This window comes from Barbus barbus (genome assembly GCF_936440315.1).
Source record: "Barbus barbus genome assembly, chromosome: 2".
Taxonomy (NCBI): Eukaryota; Metazoa; Chordata; class Actinopteri; order Cypriniformes; family Cyprinidae; genus Barbus; species Barbus barbus.
Window position 1 is genome coordinate 21,093,210 of NC_136730.1, and position 21,672 is coordinate 21,114,881.

The following is a 21,672-nucleotide window of genomic DNA, read 5'->3' on the forward strand; positions in this document are numbered from 1 at the left end:
ACGAATGCTTCACATAAATATTACCCTATACAAACTAAAAAATAGAAGATAAAAAATACAAACTATACGAATGCTTCACAAATACTGTACATGTGCAAAGAGAGACATTTGAGTCAGCAGCTGGTTGGGGAACAGTGCAGGATGATTTGTAGTGCATGAGCATGTAAACACATATATTGCTGAGTCTTTTGTGAGATTGTGCACACGCAGCAGTGTGTGTAAGTGTCCATAGTGTAAAGTGTCCATAGTGCACATAGAGGAGAGTGTCCATAGTGTAAAGTATCCATAGTGCACATAGAGGAGAGTGTGTTACTACATGTGGTTTGTACAGGCCCACTCACCTGTGTGTAGCACACTTGAATTGCACAAAAAAATAAAATCAATTAAAAAAATTTTAAGTTCCATACAGTTTTTTCTTTGGTGTGGTAAGGTTTGGGGTGGGGGGTGGTCCATGTTCAGGAGGTAGGGGTTTGCATGGGGTTTCAGAGGGGGGCAGGGTGGTTTGAGTTCAGGGCTCTCACAGCCTGGGGGAAAAAGCTGTTGAGCAGTCTGGCGGAGCGGGCTCTGATGCTCCGGTACCGTCTTCCTGATGGTAGGAGCTGGAAGAGACTGTGGGAGGGATGGGTGGAGTCCTTCACGATGCTGTTGGTTTTGCTGGAGCATCGTGTAAGGAAGATGTCCAGGATGGAGGGGAGAGGGGCACCGATGATCTTTGCAGCTGTGTTCACTGTCCGCTGGAGGGTCTTGCGGTCAGCAGCACTGCAGTTCCCGTACCAGACAGTGATGCAGCTGGTCAGCACACTCTCAATGGTGCCTCTGTAGAATGTGGTGAGGATGGGTGGAGGGAGACTTGCTCTTTTCAGCCGGCGGAGAAAGTGTAGGCGCTGTTGTGCCTTTTTGGAGAGTGACATGGTGTTGGTGGTCCAGGTGAGATCCTCTGTGATGTGCACCCCCAGGAATTTAGTGCTGCTGACTCTCTCCACAGTCGAGCTGTCGATGGTCAGTGGGGGGTGGTCAACGGAGTTTCTCCTGAAGTCCATCACAACCTCCTTTGTCTTCTCCACATTGAGGGACAGATTGTTTGTGCCACACCATTCAGCCAGCTGTGCCACCTCCTCTCTGTAGTGCGTTTCATCGTTGTTGCTGATGAGACCTACCACTGTTGTGTCATCAGCAAACTTGATGATGTGGTTGGAGCTGAATTTGGCAGTGCAGTCGTGGGTCAGCAGTGTGAAGAGCAGCGGGCTAAGCACACAGCCTTGTGGGGCACCTGTGCTCAGTGTTGTGGTGCTCGAGGTGTTGTTGCCGACACGGACTGACTGAGGTCTTCCAGTTAGAAAGTCCAGGATCCAGTTACAAAGGGAATTGTTTAGGCCCAGCAGGTTTAGCTTATTTATGAGCTGTTGTGGGATTATTGTGTTGAATGCCGAGCTGAAGTCAATGAACAGCATTCTAACATAGGAGTCTTTATTTTCTAGGTGGGTAAGAGCCAGGTGGAGGGTGGAGGAAATTGCATCGTCCGTAGAGCGGTTTGGACGGTATGCAAACTGGAGCGGGTCGAGTGTGTTGGGGAGGCTGGTTTTGATGTTATGCACGACTAGTCTCTCAAAGCACTTCATCATGATTGGAGTCAGTGCTATGGGACGGTAGTCATTGAGACAGGACACAGGTGATTTCTTTGGTACCGGTATGATTGTTGTGGATTTGAAACACGTGGGGACGACTGCCTGGCTCAGCGAGGTGTTGAAGATATCTGTTAGGACATCTGTCAGCTGTGCAGCACAGTCTCTCAGAACACGGCCAGGTATGTTGTCAGGACCCGCAGCTTTGCGTGGGTTAATCCTAGATAGGGTCTTCCTTACGTCGGCTGGAGACAGACAGAGCACCCGGTCGTTGGGAGGTGTGGGCAGTTTTTGTGCAGGTGTGTCATTCTGCATTTCAAACCGTGAATAAAAGTGGTTGAGTGCATCGGGGAGGGATGTGTCCTCATCACAGGCCTGTGGCGGGGGCTTGTAGTCAGTGATGGTCTGAATGGCTTGCCACAGGCTCCGTGTGTCTCTGCTGTCTGTGAAGTGGTTGTTGATTTTTTGGGCATATGACCGTTTTGCTTTTTTGATGCCACAGAACAGATTGGCTCTTGCTGTTTTGAGGGCTGCTTTATCTCCTGATCTGAATGCTTCATCTCTGGTGTTTAGCAGCCCACGAACCTCTGCTGTCATCCATGGCTTCTGGTTTGCACGTGTGGTGATGGTCTTGGTGACTGTCACATCATCAGTGCACTTTTTGATGTAAGCACTCACAGTTTCAGTGTACTCATTCAGGTCTGTGTGATTGTTGTAGGTGGCTGCCTCTTTAAACATGTTCCAGTCTGTGTCCTGGAAGCAGTCCTGCAGTGCTGAGGTGGCATTGTCTGGCCATACTGTGATCTGCTTTTCAACCGGTTTGGTGAGTTTGAGAAGTGGTCTATATGCTGGGATTAGCATAACAGTGATGTGGTCGGAGTACCCGAGGTGGGGGCGGGGTTTAGCCTTGTAAGAGTTCTTAACTGTTGTGTAAACAAAGTCCAGTGTGTTGTTTCCCCTTGTTGCAAAGTTCACATGTTGGTAGAACTTTGGCAAAACTGTCTTTAAGTTTGCGTGGTTGAAGTCACCGGCTATGATGAAAAAGCCGTCGGGGTTTTTTGTCTGTTGTTCACTGATGGCGCTATACAGTTCACGAAGCGCGTCCTTAGCGTTTGCACACGGGGGAATGTAAACCGCAACGATAACAATGGCCGTGAACTCCCGCGGCAGATAGAACGGTCGACACTTCACAACCATAAACTCCACCAGCGATGAACAGTGTTTTGATAATACCGCAGCATTGTTACACCAGTCTTTGTTGATATACACACACAAGCCACCTCCGCGTGTCTTACCAGACACTGTCTTACCAGACAGTGATGAATCTCTGTCCGCTCGGAAGTTGGATAGCCCGTGCAGTTGAATGGCGGAGTCCGGGATGTTGTCGTTTAGCCATGTTTCGGTGAAAACAAACACGCAACAGTCCCTTGCCTCATGCTGTGTAGATCGACTGAGTTGAATTAAGTCCAGTTTGTTTTCCAGAGAGCGAGCGTTTGAGAGCATGAGTGTTGGAAGAGCCGGTCTTGAGGGGTTAGCTCTTAGCCTAGCTCGTATACCTCCGCGTTTACCGCGCTTCCGTCCTCTCTCACACCGCTTGCGACGCTGCCTTGTGCGGGTAGCGTCAGTAGGCGAGGCCGCGGTCTCGAGGTCCGGCTCCAGCAGTAAACAAAGGCCTCGTAGCTTCTCAGTAGCCGCCGGCGAGAGTTGATGCTCGTATGCGTTGCTGATATCCAGAAGACTTTGGCGATCATAGATGAATTCTGGGGTGATTTCCTTAAGAGTTAGCGGTAAACTTACACTATTTGGAGACGAACAGACGACATTAAACGACATAAAAGCACCGTCTTTGGGACCCGGAGCAGCCGCAGCGATCGATCGCGCCGCCATCTTCCTATTTTTTCAATTTTTTCAAAACACAATGGATCAACCCACTTCGTCATCACCGACTTCGGAAACTTCACACTGGACTTCAAGCAGCTTGGATTATGTACCTCTCCAGTCTTCCTCCAGACTCCAGACCTTGATTTCCAAATGAAAAGCAAAATTTACTTTCATCTGAAAAGAGGACTTTGGCTTCTGATGATGTTTCTGTTTGAGAAGTGGCTTGGTAGCCGTTTTCCTAAAGACATCTGAGCATAGTGACTCTTGATGCACTGACTCCAGCTTCAGTCCACTCCTTGTGAAGCTCTCCCAAGTGTTTGAATCAGCTTTGCTTGACAGTATTCTCAAGCTAGCGGTCATCCCTGTTGCTTGTGCAGCTTTTCTTACCCAATATCTTCCAGTCAACTTTGCATTTAATATGCTTTGATACAGCACTTCTTGAACAGCCACCCCTTTCAGTAATGACCCTCTGTGACTTACCCTCTTTGTGGAGGGCGTCAATGTTCGTCTTCTGGACCATTGCCAAGTCAGCAGTGTTCCCCATTATTGTGGTTTCAAAGAACAAGTGATACCCATAATTTATACTGTAGGGATGGTCATTAATTTAATTGAATATTTTGAGATACTGAGTTTTGACTTTCATTAGCTGTAAGCTCTAATCATCAAAATTAAAACCAAAAACTGTTGAAGTGTTTTACTTTACATGCAATGAATCTAAAATATATGAAAGTTTAACTTTTTGAAATAAGTTACAAGAAAAAATGAACGTTTTCACCATATTCTAATTTTCTGAGATGCACCTGTATACAGTATACTCCCATAAAGTGATATATAGCAAAATATCGGCTGTGTGATTGTAAATGATTGCAAAATGTAAATTATATTATCGTACAACTCTCTATATAGAGTTGGATATTTAAATGTATCCTACTTTATTTGCATACAGTATACTCATACATAGCAAAACATAAAGTGATAATACACAGCAAATCTGAAATGCTTGATTGTTTATATCAGTGCAGAATGTAAATTATAATATCGCCCAGATATAAGGCTTGAAGAAATGATAAACATTAACATGATTCTCTATAAAGCTGCTTTGAAATAATGCATTTTGTGAAATGTGCTATACAATCAAAATAGCCAGCTATACTGCTTTAATCATGATTTTAGCACAACAATGATTGGATATTGCAGACAAAAGCCCTAAATCAGAGGCAAATCAGCGTTTGCAGTGTTCATCTCTCTGTTTGAATTTTCAAAGACATGATTTGAGAGAAGAGCTGATGCGATGCCAGTTCCTGACAAATATTTATCAGGCTAAATATCTAGACCTCCCTGTAATCCACAATGACAACTCTGAAAGTCGTAGGGCAGTAAAATCATAGATGTCTACCATGTACCTTTCATCCCGTACTTTTGCTCTAAATAGGTTTACTTCAATTCAGTTCAGATAAATAAGCAGTAGCCTCCACACGTAGCTGAGGTAGGGTTGACAGGGAAAGATTGGTTAAACAGAACTGTGTGTCCTTTCACTTATCAATGTCTCTCAATCTGTTTCATTCATTTCCAACAGTGACCTCATCATCTATAGCCCTTAACCAGAAAAAAGGAAAGAAAATAAGCTATGCTAGCAGCAATCGTCTCTATGACAACAGTTAAAACAAAAGCTGAAATATGAAGTGAGTGAGAGAACTTTATTTTGACCCTCCAGTGGCTGCCACACATCTCTCTGATTTTCCCACCGCTTGTGTAATCACAGCATTATTGTGGACACCAGTGGTCATGGTTGGACAGATGGATGCAGTACTTTGTTTTCCAATGGTCACACATACAGCCAGGCTTTGAAAACATATTACATGCTTCATATTATGGCCCACGCAGAAACAAGCTACCTTAATGAATGCTGGTTGGTGGAATAAACACACAAAGACTCACATGCAGAAACCAACAGCCCTAGACCTTTTGTTCTGAGGTGCACATCTGTTTCCTGTTGGTCATGGATTTCTCTGTTTTCACAGCGCTAAATGAGCTGAAAATGAAGAGACATTCGTTTACACAGAAAGGCAGCTAAGTAAATGAATCAAATGAGAAAAGGAAGAGAAGGAAGATGATATTTTTGGATTGCGACAGCCCAACAACAAACTACTTACTCACATGCACACCAAATCATGCGATGAAAGAGTAAGAATGATTAAATATTCCAAATTGATGATGCATAATGCATCAAAACCACTTCTGACCGGTCAACTTTCATGTATGTAATTTATGTGTATAAAATATATTGTGTGTTTAAATAAGGGTCATAAAGAGGTGCTGAGAATGAGAGTAAACCAGGATATTAACTGAAACTCTGTGGTAAACGCATGTCATGTCCTGTCTGATGCATTGAAATGCTGCAGTGCAAGTGGTCCAGTTTGTTTGACATGTTGTGCACTGTAAATGTCACACTTTAGCAGATACTGGACCGTTCACTTTCTGCACGCCATTTTGCTGTGTGAAGTTTGATATCACAACAAAGTGTTTCCAGGACAACTCGCATACACCCACTAAATGTGTCAATCATCAAAAGGTCAAAGAGATATACAGTCTGTGTCTTAGCCCCTGAATGTGTAACAGACATCACTCAACACTTTATTGAAACATAAAAGTTCACTTAATAGGGCTATGAGTGCATGTCACACATCTGTAGGTTCAAAATCATTATTTTTACAGAAAGAAATAACCCAGTTCAGTATGTTTCCATATTAAATGATAATGTCTATAACAGAGTGTGCTCCTGAGGGTTTTTTTCTTTTACATTTCAGGATATGAACGATTTTCAGGGTAGTGTAGGATGGATTGGTGTTTATTGGCTAGGCATTTAAATCTCATGTTGTGCATGAGCTCTTGTTCTCAAAGCTAAAATACAAAAATAATGTATGCCATTCTTAATCTCATAAATGTGACTGAATGCAGTGGCTTTCCACTTTCAAAGGGGGGTGCCGCTAAAAAAAATCATTTTCTGAATCATTGGTTCTCAGCCTTGCTGACCTGGAGGCCCTTCATTTTTGAACACAATATTCAAAGGCCCCTCATAATGGAAAAAATATTTACTCTGGTATATCTGCTGTAATTATTATAAAGCTGCTTGCTTTTAAATGGTTTTATTAACATATACTGTAAGTGTTGCTATATTAAAATAATAAAGAACAATTAATTTGGAGATTAGAGAAGATTCAAGATTCTGATTCGGTATGCGCTTCAATAAAAACAGTAGTTATTAGGGGAAAATTTGTGCTTTGTTGCATTTTAATTTTAAGTCATCTTGAAGTGAAGTGACATACGGCCAAGTATGGTGACCCATACTCGGAATTCGTGCTCTGCATTTAACCCATCCAACGTGCACACACACAGCAGTGAACACACACACACTGTGAACACACACCCGGAGCTGTGGGCAGCCATTTATGCTGCGGCACCCAGGGAGCAGTTCGGGGTTCGGTGCCTTGCTCAAGGGCACCTCAGTCACTTTGCTGTAGATGAAGCTGGATCACGAATGATTCGCGTGAACATAGGCGCATTTATGTATATCGGGGATCGGGCATCATTCACTTCAAAGCGAAAGTAACGTTAGTCCTCTGTGTCTTCAGAGCTCAGATGTCAGGAGTAAATGACAACGGCTATATTCATTATTACATCCAACATCAAAACACCTCAATCGCTTAATCGGACACATTCTTGTCTTCCCCTGCACCGGAGTCGACACAATAGGCCCTTTTCACAATGACGTCAGCTCATTTCCGCTTTCCCTCAAAGCAGTGTATCTGTACTTCCGCTATACCTTTACACCGGAGACTTCTCGGGAGAATGTGGGAAAAAATTTAAATATGAATGGTGTTAGTTAAGAGTTAAGACTAATAATGTTAAAGTCGGCATGAAACGGAAGTTGCGACTGTCTTTTATTCTCTACTGTGACGTATCCGAGTGAAACGGCATCTGAAATGAGAGGGCAGGACGGGAAGTTGGGGCATTACTAACAAAATGGAGGCAGATCTGAAATGCCAGTTTGCAGTTAGTGGTGGGGGATTTCTCGCCACTGGATTCACCGCTGACACCCAAGCATGAATAAATTCGTTATTTATTAGGGATGACAACCACGATCAACAGCACAAAACATGCCTAAACAGCGCGCGTGCGCAAGAGAGAGATTGACTGACTGAGCGCGTCCTCCATCAGGTTAAGTCATATTCATGAAACAAATTAGTTTGTGATGTCCTACGAGTAATGTTGTCGTAATATCCTAATATCTTTTCAGTGTTTAAGGGTAACGTACTCCCTCATGACTGGTGTCAGAGCTATAAAGTGAAGCATGAGCTTCAGCGTTTCCCCTGTCGTTTATCCCAGCGTTTACCCCTCACAGCTCCGCCCTTGCGCCATCACTCGTGACCGGAAGAGAAGAGGAGTGTTTTGAGGGGGAGGTTTCTCAATATGCGTACTTGTCTGTACTTGTGTTCTTGTGGACTTGTGAAACGTCATCAGTCGCTGCCGAAGTACTGTTCCAATTCAAAGTTCACATCTAGCCAAGTCCAGTTCAAATCCCCGGATGTGTTCTTGATCCGCCCCTTTTACCGAGGATGCATCGAGAGGTGACTTGTGCGGACTTGATACGGGCCATAACCCAGAATTCAGTTCGTCCTCCCGTCCTCGAAAGTTCGTTCTTCCGAGTCGAACTTGGCAAGTCCAAACTCGAAAGGACGGAAGTCCAGACTCTGCGAACTTGGTATTGAGAAACGGCCTAACATTTTTGATTAAAGATTACGAGGGCACTTATTTTTTTAAAAATAATGAAGTGCACGGATAAATTATTTATAATAAACATTACAGTATTCCATCAAAAAATAAGAATATTCAATTTTGATTTCATGCCGACTTTAATGTACTTACAGTCGGATTCTTTTGCGAACGTTTTTCTGCATCCTTAGGAGGCTTGCTTTCCACAACTGCTTGCTTTCAGATTTGTATGACAACGATTATGTATTCACAAAAGATATACTTGAAATCTTTTCACTTGTTATTTTGGTTTATGTCCGGAGAACAGACTCGAGACATTTTTCTATGGTCTTGGACTTGTCTCGGACTCGTTGGTGTTTGCACTCGGACTTGGTTATTGGACTCGCCAAATGTTCTCGTTGGTCTCGACCGAGTCCAGCATTATGCTTTTTTTCTCCTTCAAAACTAAACCACATTCGCATGTCGCGCATAAAAACGCGTGGAAAAAGCTAGGCGCGCGGCTTTCTCCTTCTTTCCAAAGCACTTTGTAGCCTGCGCTCTGGCGCTCCTGTGGCATCTGCCGTTGCTAAGCAACCATGACCTGTCTCTCGCATCACATTATCAATAATTGAGTATGTGGTCTTGAAGAGGATCCTTTTTTTCTCTCATTTGGACTCGGTCTTGACTTGGACTCGAAATTTTTCGACTTGGACTTGACATGGACTTGAGCCTCTTTGGACTCGGTCTTGACTCGGTCTCGACTAGTCCTGGTCTTGGACTTGTCTTGGACTCGACAAAGCTGGACTTGACTCCAGCTCTACAAACAGCGTGATTATGTTTTTACTATGGGAAAATTACATGGACACAATTCATATATTTATATTAAATCTTTTTACTACATGGCAAATTTCACATCCATAAATGCAAGTGGTCTTAAAAGAAACCCATTATCCAGTTCAAGAATAAAATGCTTAGTATTGAAACAATGCAAAAAGGACCACCACATAGTGCTACAGAACTTTGGACTTCTGCAATTACTTAAATTCCTCCATTCACTTTCACTGTCACTATATGTACACCCTGTTTTCTTTGTGAATTATTATTGATTTAATATGATCGATTGTATTTTATTTTCGTTATATGACGTGTATTTTATATTTATTTACACATACTCACATTTGTTTTGTTTTTTGAAGTTTTTAATGTAAACTTATTATATTTAATATTTATTTCTGAATTACATTGTTATAAAAATAAAAGGGAAAATTATAAACCCCATTTTATTTATATTTAAATAGTAGAAGCTTGTTATGTTGAACTATGTTTAAAAAAGTATGCCAAAGATTCTCGGATGGTCTACTACTTCTGGTTAGAAGTCGAAGTGCAGATCGATGCACACTCTACAGCAGGGGTCCTCAAATCTGGACCATTCCTGCAGAGTTTAGCTCTAACCCTAATCAAACACACCTGAGCATGCTAATCAGAGTCTTCAAGATCATTAGAAAATCACAGGTAGGTGAGTTTGATCAGGGTTGGAGCTAAACTCTGCAGCAGATTGGACCTCCAGGGTAAGATTTGAGGAACCCTGCTCTACAGGCTAATATTGCCCACAACACATTGCGCAGTGGACTAGGATTCATAAAAACTACAAACATGGCGGATATGCGTGACCGACTGACAGGCAGAGAAAGGGATTTGAGTGATAAATAATCAATGTCTAACCTGATGAAAAAATATTTAGGCTATTAATGTTATCCACGTTATATTTCATCTGCAGCAACACTGAACCTTTATAATGATACGTTTGGTGTTTAACTTTGAAATGCATCATTACGCAAACACATGAGCAGAGTTCTCGGCATGAAAGACCAGCGATGTGCTTCTTTATTTCTCTCCATTACTGTAGTAAATTAAATTATACTAAATGTGGATGATGTTAACTGTGACAAGATGACTGACAGGGCAGTTTAAACAGTTACAGGATGCCCGTAACTAAGCAACAGAGCGTCCGTTAAAGACGTAGTTATGACGAAGTAGTATGTCCCAAAGCGTGCCTACTATTCTGCTACATGCTCAAAAGTATGTACTTTTTCTTCACAAAAAGAGTACATACTTTTAGGGCATAGTATAAGTAGGCGAATTGGGACGCAGCATATGCTCCTCCCTCGACTTCAAACAGCAAATCTCGCCGACCGGTATTCGGTAAATTTCGTTTGAGATGCCAGACGCCTCGCCTTGAATAAGCACGACAGTAGACAGTCATCCTCTAACCATATTTTTGGTCTGGGTGAACTCCATGCTGGTAGCAATAGGAAGTAAGAATACCCTGCTTCGCGTTAGAACGGAAGTTGTGTGAGGTCATGTGAAAAGGGCCTATGGTGGACAGCTCTCAGCACGGGTCTAAGATAAAACGGCCTTGTCAATCAACTATCATGGGAGGGTCCTGTGCAGAATGACATCATTCTGACTGGAATCTCAGAACAGCTTGATTTGAGAAAGGGGATTTTAAAATAGGGATTTAAAAAAAAACACACTGGGTGGGTTTTTATCATTGTATGGATGTGTACACACATTTCCAACACATTTATAGGGTCTATGTTCAAACAACTTGTAAAGTGAATTTTGCATCCAATGACCCCTTTTAGAAGTAAAATGGAGAGTCTTGATATTTTAATATTTTAATGCTGACAAAGGTATTCTCAGTTTTTAATGGCTTTGATCCTAGTTCTATGAACACAATGTCTTGTTCCCTTTCTCTTAAACATACACCACACACCCAATGTATTGCTGTGGTATGCAGTTTTCCTTTCTCGTAGCAAGTCTCAATGCTGTTTCTGGTAGAGGCATCTGTAATCTAATCTGATCAAGTGAGTGATGAAACATCATTTCATTAGATCATTATTTGGAATGGCAGCACTCCAAAGTTTCTTTAGAGAGCTTCTTAAAGTACATGCTCACATAAACACTCAAAATATTTGCATACCCACAATGTATTTGCTGAACCTAGGAAACAGTGCATGTGATTTAGCTGGACTGTGATTTAGAAGAGGATAAATGCCATGCTGTTGAGTTGTGAAAGAACACCACCCTACAAAATGTATCATTCTAGATTATAGATGCTAATTGGATTGTCTTGATATTTAAAAAAAAAATGCTGAAAATAAACAAATGTAAATTATTATTTTCAAATATTTTAACTATATTATGATTGTTTTATTTTTTAAATAATTTTAATAAATAATTTTAATAACTTTATTTATAAAATATAACAGCCGTGTGCAGTAAAGATGCTTCAAGAGGCTTCAAAAACACAGTGGCACTGCTGTGGAAAGATGAATGTAGAGCTGTTCAAACAAACCTCTCTTAAAAATTCTGAATGTAAAGCTAGAGCGAAACAGTAAATCTTTTAGCACCATGATTCAGCAAACGAACAAAAGTGGTCTTTGTATGTCTAACGAGTTAAAGTAAGCATTTGGCAAACAGTTTTTGAAGGGCAATTTGATCAGTCTGATGTGCTGTAATAGAACTGGCAAGGCAAATGCTCCAACACAATTCTGTATATGAGCATGAATTATTCAGTTCATTTAAACTGTTGTTATATGTTATTGGTATAAAACTTAACATGCTCCACACATTTGTCATGCATTTTTGTTGATTGATGGTTCAAACATATTGCACTGGTACAAACTGTTTAAAAGTGTCAAAATAAAGGGTAAAATATATTTTACTATATGGAAAGGATGAAGAGTATTGTAAATGAACCCAACAGGTCAATCATTTCACTCTAAAGGGTTTATTTTAAAATAATGGCCATCCGACTGTATTTATTACACGGTTAACTAAATATGCGGTACTACTCAACATTTGAAGTGGATCAAAACTTTTTATCAAAGTTGTCCTAAAATCTAAACCAAAAATGCGTTCTTGTCTTAAGACGACTTTGATGAACGTTTTTTGATCCACTTCAAATGTTGACTACTGTAAATATTTGTTGGACATAAAATAATGGGTGAGTTTTAATAAACAGACAGAATGGCTTCTGTCTGTTTATTAGAGACAGAACATGAGGGTTTCCTATAAGAAACGGTAATCATTCAAAAATATTTGAATGCTAAATGCTTTTATTGACCAATCAGAATCAAGCATGCCAGAGTGTTAAAGTTGGCATGCAATGAAAATTCAACTATTAACTAAATGAAAACGCATTCTTATGCATATATTGCATGCATTAATTTAATTTTTTTTTATTTTACTGGTGAAATGACTCTGGTAATGTATGTCAGGTTTCTACATTCATTTAGTTCGCTTAAACCTAGCCTCTGCAATTGACTGAAACTTGCAACAATCAATGAATAGAACCAAGTCTCCGCCTTTATTTATAGGCAGCTGCTATTTGCACTAAGAGCAAATAATGGATTCTATTTACACTATGTTAAAATAGCAAGATTTTCTTCTATTTATACTACTTATTGCAAATAGTGGCAAGTATCTGCACCTCAGTATTGTAGTAAAACAGTGCGCAATAATAACGTATTGAGTGTAAATTATAATTTTATTTAGTTTAAATTATTAAATGGATGCCACCTTATTGGGACAATAAAGCCCTCCTTACACCTACCCTAACCCTACCCGATACTTTTATTTTCAACTTTTTGATTATTTCCTTAATTTTTTTTTTAAATAAATGCCTTTCTGATGCGATATGAGATTTGAAAAGAGAGAAATAAATCCGGCACAAGGTGGGCTCGAACGTGATCAAAAAGCATGCGCTTTACCATCTACAGCACTGAAACTGATTCTGTAAGAGCGTCTTTTTTTGTTGTTGTTGACTAACTCAATCACACGTTAGTGGGCGGAGTTAATGTAAATAGACAGGCTATTTGCACTTAGTGTAAATAGACACTCCGGTATTAATATATAATTTCTTACAAAGGATAATGTTCCCCAATGTCCTTAAAATTTAGGTTTTGTCAGATTTGGCCTGAGAACTTCTCAGGCCAAATCTGGTTCCAAAATGTAGCTAATTATAGATACACACACACACACACACACACGGGCAGTATTGGATGAGCATTTTCACACACGCATACTAACACATGCATGTAGTGCTGGATGAATCGCATTACTCGCTCTCTTCTTACACATTCACATCGTTGAATGAGTAGCATTTACATTCAAACACAGCAGCCAAAACAGAAGATAAACACAAATAAAACACAAATGCCCCACCCAGGATTGAGTTGAAGTCTTTTCCTGGCTTCTCTATGTTGCTATGCTCAAGCCTCCAGTTCAACCTGACTGATAAATGACTCTGGTCACTATAACTTGAGTAGGCTCTCTTTCTTTCTCTCTTTCACACACACGCACACTCTCTCTCTCTCGCTCTCTCTTATTACCATCCCTTGATGTTAAACAGGACGTCTCCATGGATACAGGAATAAACAGATGATAACAAGCCCTCAGCCTTTAAAGCCCATTTCAGAAGGGAGTAACAGTAGAGGCAGCGAAAGAGAGAGCAGAACCGGACAGAAGTTGTGCATACCTGGAAGCGTGTGCGTGTGTGGATTGCCAGCAGCTGAAAGTCAGTAGCACAGGTACGAGCGATTTCACTGATACTAATGTGAGAGAATGACTTCATAAACAAATGCACATGTATGCATGCACTAATCTTATTATCTATATGCATGCACACATAACATCATATAGTCCCATAATACACCATGCATCAGCAGCTGTGGTTTGCATATTGAAACATGCTGTATATAAATATTGCTGCACAGTCAAGTGTGAATTCAGTGCGTAAATTGACATAACAAAGTGATGTAATCTCAAGACATATGCTACTGATTTTGCACCTAAACAAATATGAAATTAGCATTCATTGCTATGAGACACTGTTGAATGGATTATCCATCATGACTATTTTATTGTTGGTATTTTTCTCTCATTCTACTGGTTATAAATATACAACACAAAAGTCAAAATGGGTAGAAAAGAATATGTTTTAGTTGCAAAAAAAAAAGTAAATAAATAAAATAAAATAATACAAATTTAAAATCTACTGTTTTCAACAGACAGTAGTAACATGTTCTATCTGCAACATCTGCAATTTGACTAAGGACCACCAAGTGCCAAAAGATGAAATCATATTCACTTCGGATAATTACAACTGCCACTGACTAAAATGATTTAGATTGCAATTATACATGAGCTAAATATATTGCATGATGTTTTCCCAGCGGCACATTACCACATGGCTATTCAAATTATAAATGTTGAACAAAACACTGCTGACTTCATCAGGTTAATTATAGGGCTGTTGTCTGTCTGATCAGAAAGTAGACACCCATTAAGTTGTCTATAAAACATATAACTTTTTATGGTTTGTGATGATCATATATTAAAACAGAGTAAGTGTACAGAAAAATGTTGGGTGGGGAATACAGGTATCCCGCAGGCAGGACCACAGAAAAGGTTTAGCTATAAAACTCTGAGGCTGAAACATATGATTATGATCTGCTCATAAAGTCTTCAGGATATGATGTGTCTGGTGTTTGTTTGTGTGTTTTGTCTGTATGGGTGGGTACGTGTGTCTCTGTTTCTGTCTTTAATACAATGGTTTCCATGGACACATCCACAAAGTCTTGTCCTGAGTGAGGGGATCTCTGGGGAAGTGGGCAGTGTGTGTTTATGTGGACGGCTGCCTTTGGATGTGTGTTAGAAGGGCGAGGCTCATGCTCACAATGATGTCTTTATTCGTCCGCCTATGTGGGAATAACCTCAGCAGCAGCTCGCACATGATCCCTCATACACTGTATTAGGGAAATACACAGCACACACATGCAATAAATATGAGATGACTTCAATGGTTCAGTGACTGAGGAACTGTTTGACACACCAGTGATGATTACAACATGGTGCAACAATGTTTGGCTTCATTCTCCTCAACAAAACCAAATAAATTCATCAAATGTGAAGGAAAATACATTTATAATATTACCAAAGATAAAAGCTGTTCATTTGAACTTTACATACATCAAAGAATACTGAAAAAAAGTAGCAGCACAAAAATACTAAGCAGCACTTTACTTAAAATACTTTTTTTTTTTTCAACATTGATTATAATAACAAATGCTTCTTAAGCGGCAAATGGGCATATTAGAATAATTTCTGAAAGATGATGTGACACTGAAGACTGGAGTAATGATCGCTTAATATTGAGCTTTGCCATAACAGGAATAAGTTACATTTTCAAAAATATGAATATAGAATATATTTTAAACTGTAAAAATATTTAACATTATTACTGTTTTTACTGTATTTTTGATCAAATAAATGCTGCCTTGGTGAGTGTAAGAGACTGTTTGATGCAACACTTGAGTTATGTGCTTAGAGGAGTTTACAGATGGCTGAAGGAGTTGGAGTTAAAGCCAGGGCAAGCCCACCCACTGCTGCTGTACACTCATCACCTCTCCATGAGCCATCGGCTGCCAAACTTCTGACATCCATCTGAAACATTCCACAATAACTCCAAGACACATCAGACCATACACACACCTACTCTCGCCTCCATCAACAATGGCTGGACTGTGCAGACACACCAAGAAAGTCTAGAATCGGCATCACTTCTGAAATTCCACATTATCCAAACACATCCACAGATCCATTGAACTTTGAATTAATGCAGTTGCAAGTACAGAGACAATGCATTCTTGTACTTTACATCACTAAGCTCAACAATCCCATTTATATTTGCTATTTTATGCCAGCATATTAGCGTGATTGAGGCTGGAATGGGTATTGGCAAACATTTGATTCATATTAATGTCTCTACTGTCCCTTTTCTTAGTATAGTACTAATAACGTATAATGTATCAATGAAAGGCAGTAAAGGCTGGAATACACTACTCAGTATTTAAAATGGGAACGGATTTAAAACGCTAGGCATCCTAAACTTGCCAAATTTGTACTGGGAATCATACACTGACTAAATGAATGAATATCACATACTACCAGACTTTCACATTGTTCAGAATCAGAGCACAAGAATGTAAAGAATACTTATGTTCTAAAATTGGCTCAAAATATAAAAAATGTATGATATCCTCCAACTGGATGGAATCATAGTTCTAATCATAATCATAGTGCTAAAAAGCATAGTGCCCATCAAACAGTACATGATATTCTATGACATCTATTAAGTCCAACTGCCCAACTGAAAGCTGTTTAGAGCAAGAACTATAACTATATAGATCTCTATAATGCTAACTATATTAAGTGTTTTGTCAGTTATGTCATCTGTCGCTTTAGTTTTTTTAAAGTCTGGTGGATTCTGATGGCAGTGGCTGTTTTATCGTTCATCAGCTGGAGAAATGTTTCTGAAAGTGATTATTGTTATAGTTGTATTGTGAACATCCCTATTCTCATATAATTTTTTTTACATTTATTTTTATAGTTAATAAGAGATTTTCATAGTGACAGGGCACTGCATCACTATGTATGATTTTGTATCTTAGCATTAGGAAGCTAAGAAGGCTAGAAAAAAGTAGAACTACTAAGGAGGAAAAGAGGCCTTCTGAAAATTAAATGTGTTTTTGTCTGTTGAGCAGTGCTCCGAAGTCAATAATTAGCAGTCTGCTGAGTGTTGATAATCACCTCATTAGCTCAGTCCTCACAGACCTTAAATTTTAAATAAGGCTCTGTTGCTCCACACACACCAAATGTGTTACTTTTGGCTGGTTCTTTAATTGGTATTTTATTCATTCAGGCCATTCAAAACGCAATGGAAAAGAGGATGACCTGCTGAAGAGGTTTGCCAAAACTCTGTAATAAGAAGACAATTAGTGAAATATCTCAAAGCCAAAATCACAGGACAATTTAGATAATGCAGAACATTTGGATCAGTCAGAACTGCTAAATCAGAGCGTAAGATGCTTTGTTGTCTGGGCTCAACCTTATCTGTACAGCCTGAGGCTGTATAATACACATCTGAGATTCCTATCAGATAATAATTCAGTGTAATCATTCTTTTCTGAGTATTCTTGTATGTGTAAACATACTTGGCCAATAAAGCTCATTCTGATTCTGATTCTGAAACCACAGTATTCTGTCTTCTCTTTCATCATTAAGGATTCAGTAATGTTAGTTGATCATGCCACTATTGCAGATGTCTTATTTGGTCAGTTAATATACCTCTTTTTCTTGAAAAATAGTTCCATTAGGTCATAGTCTTACTATTTGTTTGGCAGAATACACAATATGGCAGAAAGCACAGAAATGGACGAGCTTCTGAGCGCCTTTAAGAAGTTTGCTGTTCATGGTGACACCAAAGCCACGGGAAAGGAGCTGAATGGGAAAAACTGGGCTAAACTGTGCAAAGATTGCAAAGTTACTGACAGCAAGAACGTCACCAGCACTGATGTAGATATTGTCTTCACAAAAGTCAAGTGAGTTTTTCAGCATTTTTCATTCTGAGGACTGTTTAAATCTTAATATAATTGTTTTTTTACTGTGCATGTAAAATAAACCACATAGAATGTGAAATATTAAAGTAGATATTGTAAATATTGTAACAGATTAAGTGTTAAACTTGCAATGTAACAGATGTATTGAAAAGGATGTTTATCGTATTATTTAGAGCAAAGACATCTCGGGTCATAACATATGAGGAGTTCCAGAAAGCTCTAGAAGAACTGGCACCAAAGAGGTTCAAAAATCAAAGCAAAGAAGAGGCACTGCAGTCTATATATAAGCTAATCGAGGGAAAAGAACCCACCAATGTTGGTGTAACGGTAGGTCAATCATTTGAAAACTATAATTTACGGTATTTTTGTATGAATGTATTTTGATATAGATAAATGTGACTGGGATGGTGTCAAAATCAATATTAACATTTGAAAACAATAGTGTTATAGACTTCCAATCAAAACTTTGAGGTCAGACTTTAATTTTTTAAAATAAATTAATACTTTAATTCAGCAAGGATGCATTAAATTGATAAAAAGTGATTGATCAGTAAATACATTTATGTTACACATTTCTATTTCAAATAAATGCTATTCTTTTAAACTTTCAATTAATCAGAGAATCCTGGAAAATAATCATGGTTTCACTGTATTATGGTTTTACAAAAATACTAATCAGCATTGACAATAATAATAAATATTTCTTGAGCACCAAGTCAGCATATTAGAATGATTTCTGAAGGATCATGTGACACTGAAAACTGGATGCTGAAAATTCAGCTTTGCCATCAGAAACAAATTACACTTTAAAATATTCAAATAGAAAAACAGCTATTTAAATATTAAATTATTATTTTTAATAATATTTTGCAATAATAGTGATTTTTAAATCAAGTAAATGCAGCTTTGGTGAGCATAAGAGACTTCTATAAAAACGCGGAATAATCCGAAAGAAAAAAGCAAGAAGAAAGAATTTTATCCTCAGAATGACATCATCCATGTAGTAACTAGGCTACATCAACTTCTTCCATATAATATCAATGCAACTAATTTCTTAGATGTGGCAGAAATATGAGAGGGTATTGCCTGAATATTTAAAATGCAAGATAAACTAATAAAAACCAAGCCTGCCAAGCAGTTGTTGCTCATGAAGCTCCATCAACACTGCACAGTTTGGATGTCTCCTTATCTAACACATAATTCAACTCATCTGTAGTTGCATGCACTTCCTATGAACTCATTTGGATGTGTCAAATAAAAGAGACACCTAAAATGAAGTGTTGGTGGACCTCCAGAAGCAAGATTGAGAAACACTAACAAGGTACTACTACATCAATCCTCAGTCGGTTCAGCACTAGAGGGCAGTAACAAATCAAACAACAATAAATCAAACCTGGCAACTAGTTAAAAGTTCAAAAGGAGTTGCATGACTATGTGATGTGTATGTGGACTTCATTCAATGCAGAAAAGGCTCTGCTGAGGCAGGCTGATATAGCCTGGTTAAATAATGTTAATGTTATTTGGTTTGGGGAAGTCGTGGCCTAATGGCTAGAGAGTCGGACTTGTAATCCGAAGGTTGCGGGTTCGAGTCTCGGGCCGGCAGGGATTGTAGGTGGGGGGAGTGAATGTCCAGCGCTCTCTCCACCCTCAATACCACGACTGAGGTGCCCTTGAGCAAGGCACCGAACCCCCAACTGCTCCCCGGGCGCCACAGCATAAAATGGCTGCCCACTGCTCCGGGTGTGTGTTCACGGTGTGTGTGTGTGTTCACTGCTGTGTGTGTGCACGTTGGATGGGTTAAATGCAGAGCACGAATTCCGAGTATGGGTCACCATACTTGGCTGAATGTCACTTCACTCACTCACATTTCTAGTTCCATTTTTATTATACTTTCCATTTATTATATCACTCTTATTCCTATATATATATCACTCATTTGTATGTTTTATTTGTTTAACCATTCTAGAAAGTGGCAAAAACTGGTGCCGTGGATCGGTTAACCGACACATCTAAATATACAGGCTCACACAAGGAGCGCTTTGATGAGAGTGGGAAAGGCAAAGGAAAAGGTGGGCGGGAGGAGATTGTGGAGCAAACAGGTTACGTAGGTGCCTACAAGAACGCTGGGACTTACGAAGAGAAGACAAAGGCCAAGTAAGGCCCCACTGTCTCCACGTCAGCAAGCTCTGAGCTTCATCTTCATCAGCACTTAGGTCTGGACCAAAGCCAAACTTGAACTTTGACCTGTAAGATCACACAGCCACTATGCAGTGTAACACAGGAAGTGTTGTAAATGATTGTCTTTAAGGATAAATAACATAGTATTACAGTCGGTTTTCTTTAGAAAGTTGACAGAAGGGTAAGAGAGGAACTGGTGTGGACTGGTCTCAATCCTTTTAGATACCAGCCCCTGCTGTATGCAGGATTTCAGGTGAAAATCTCAAAGAGCAAGCATAGACAGCTCTTTGGGTGGGTAAATAGATATTTGTTTCGGTTTTTATGTTGGTGTTTAATAGCTACAAGAAAGGTGGGTCCCACTTTATATTAGGTGGCCTTAACTACTGTGTACTTACATTTAAATGAATCATTTGATGCAATGCACTTATTGTGTACATACATGTTTTTACATTGTACTTACATTTTTAAAAATACCATTATGTAGTTACATCTGTAATTAATTTCTGTAATTACATTAATAATTAAACTGTTGACCCATCCCTTACACCTTAAGCCACCCTTAAACCTACCCATACCACCAAACATGTCCCTAACCTTACCTGTATCCCACCTCAATAGCAGCAAAAGTGTTTTGCAAGACAATATGGCCACAATAAGTACATTGTACTTATTTTTTGATGTTAGTACATAGTAGTTAAGGCCACCTAATATAAAGTGTGACCGAAAGGTGCATCTAAATATCACAATGCTTCAGGGAGGGGACAAGAGGAACACAGGAAGCCCTTTAAGAGATTTGTTTCTTCCAACATGTGTAGCTATAGATGCACTAACGGAATTGCTGTCAATACAATCTAACAATATTCATTGCTAAAACTTAAATGTCAAAAGGATAATGGTAAACCAGCTACCCTTATTAGCTACCCTTCTGTTATTATTTCCAAAAATTCACTGTCATATCTTAAGTTAGCTTACTGTATTACTGAAACTGGAAACTGCCTTTGTATAAACCATTACTAAATAAATTTTGGTGTGCTTTAATTTAAGTTTTGTTTTTGTATTTTGTCTTTTTTTTATTATAAATAAATACATACACAGCTTTTTTTCTGCAGCAACAGCAAAACCTTTCTGGCGAGGTAACGTACAAGACTAAAACAGACAACAAATAATATTGTGTCTGTGTAATTACAACTATTCATTATTACTATAACTACTAGATTCAAAATAAATATGAAATAGATTATGGTTTCACATTCTACAGCATGCTTAAACACATCCATCATGCTCATATCCTGTAAAACTAAGGGGTTTCAACTAGGGGTCCATGAATTGGGATCCCTGAAGGCTGTTAACGAAATGATATGACAAGCAAAATTATTTTATGTTGGAGGCTGAAAACCTTTTTGCTTTAGTCTGTTCAGCACTCGGCACATAAGTTCTTTGCACCTGCCTGTGCTGCCTCTCATAAACTTAACAAAAATGTGCCACTGTAACCACAGTAACCTCCAAAAACACAGTCATAAAACTGCGGTTAAAATAAACAAATAACACAAGATTGTCAAAAACGTGGTTTACTGTCATATCCAGCATTACACACACGGCGTATGCACGGAACACCGGTCCATTTGTCCGAAGTCTCCCCCGAGGGACAGGCGCTGGTCCCGCTGTTGCCATGGCAACCGCACCACACACAAACAAAACAGCGGCACCTGGCTCCGGCAGCCTTCCCCTGCCCTCTGAGTGTTTGTAACCAAACACAATCGTTCATGGCAACGTTT

General features: G+C 39.4%; 1 protein-coding gene across 3 annotated transcripts; it reads left to right on the forward strand.

Annotated features, from left to right (window-relative positions):
- The first annotated feature begins 12,436 nt into the window (after window positions 1–12,436).
- On the forward strand, window positions 12,437–20,938 carry LOC306879632 (tubulin polymerization-promoting protein family member 3-like). Of its 3 annotated transcripts, XR_013785026.1 has the most exons (5): window positions 13,542–13,849; window positions 17,504–17,701; window positions 17,893–18,046; window positions 19,686–20,250; window positions 20,597–20,937. XR_013785026.1 is itself a non-coding variant. In XM_079432757.1 (4 exons), the coding sequence occupies exons 2-4, from the start codon at window positions 17,514–17,516 to the stop codon at window positions 19,875–19,877; spliced, it is 534 nt and encodes a 177-aa protein (XP_079288883.1). In that variant the 5' UTR covers window positions 12,437–13,849; window positions 17,504–17,513; the 3' UTR covers window positions 19,878–20,938. The 3 variants fall into 3 exon arrangements, 2 of the variants coding, with proteins under 2 accessions (XP_079288883.1, XP_079288884.1); XM_079432757.1 differs by having other exon boundaries at window positions 12,437–13,849; window positions 19,686–20,938; XM_079432758.1 differs by having other exon boundaries at window positions 13,752–13,836; window positions 19,686–20,938.
- The last annotated feature ends 734 nt before the right edge of the window (window positions 20,939–21,672 follow it).

Bases quoted from the DNA above. Each gene is read 5' to 3' on its own strand.
- LOC306879632 (XM_079432757.1), top strand. From the start codon at position 17,514: ATGGCAGAAAGCACAGAAATGGACGAGCTTCTGAGCGCCTTTAAGAAG. The intron at 17,702-17,892 runs GTGAGTTTTTCA...CGTATTATTTAG, and splicing joins ATTGTCTTCACAAAAGTCAA to AGCAAAGACATCTCGGGTCA. The intron at 18,047-19,685 runs GTAGGTCAATCA...TAACCATTCTAG, and splicing joins CCACCAATGTTGGTGTAACG to AAAGTGGCAAAAACTGGTGC.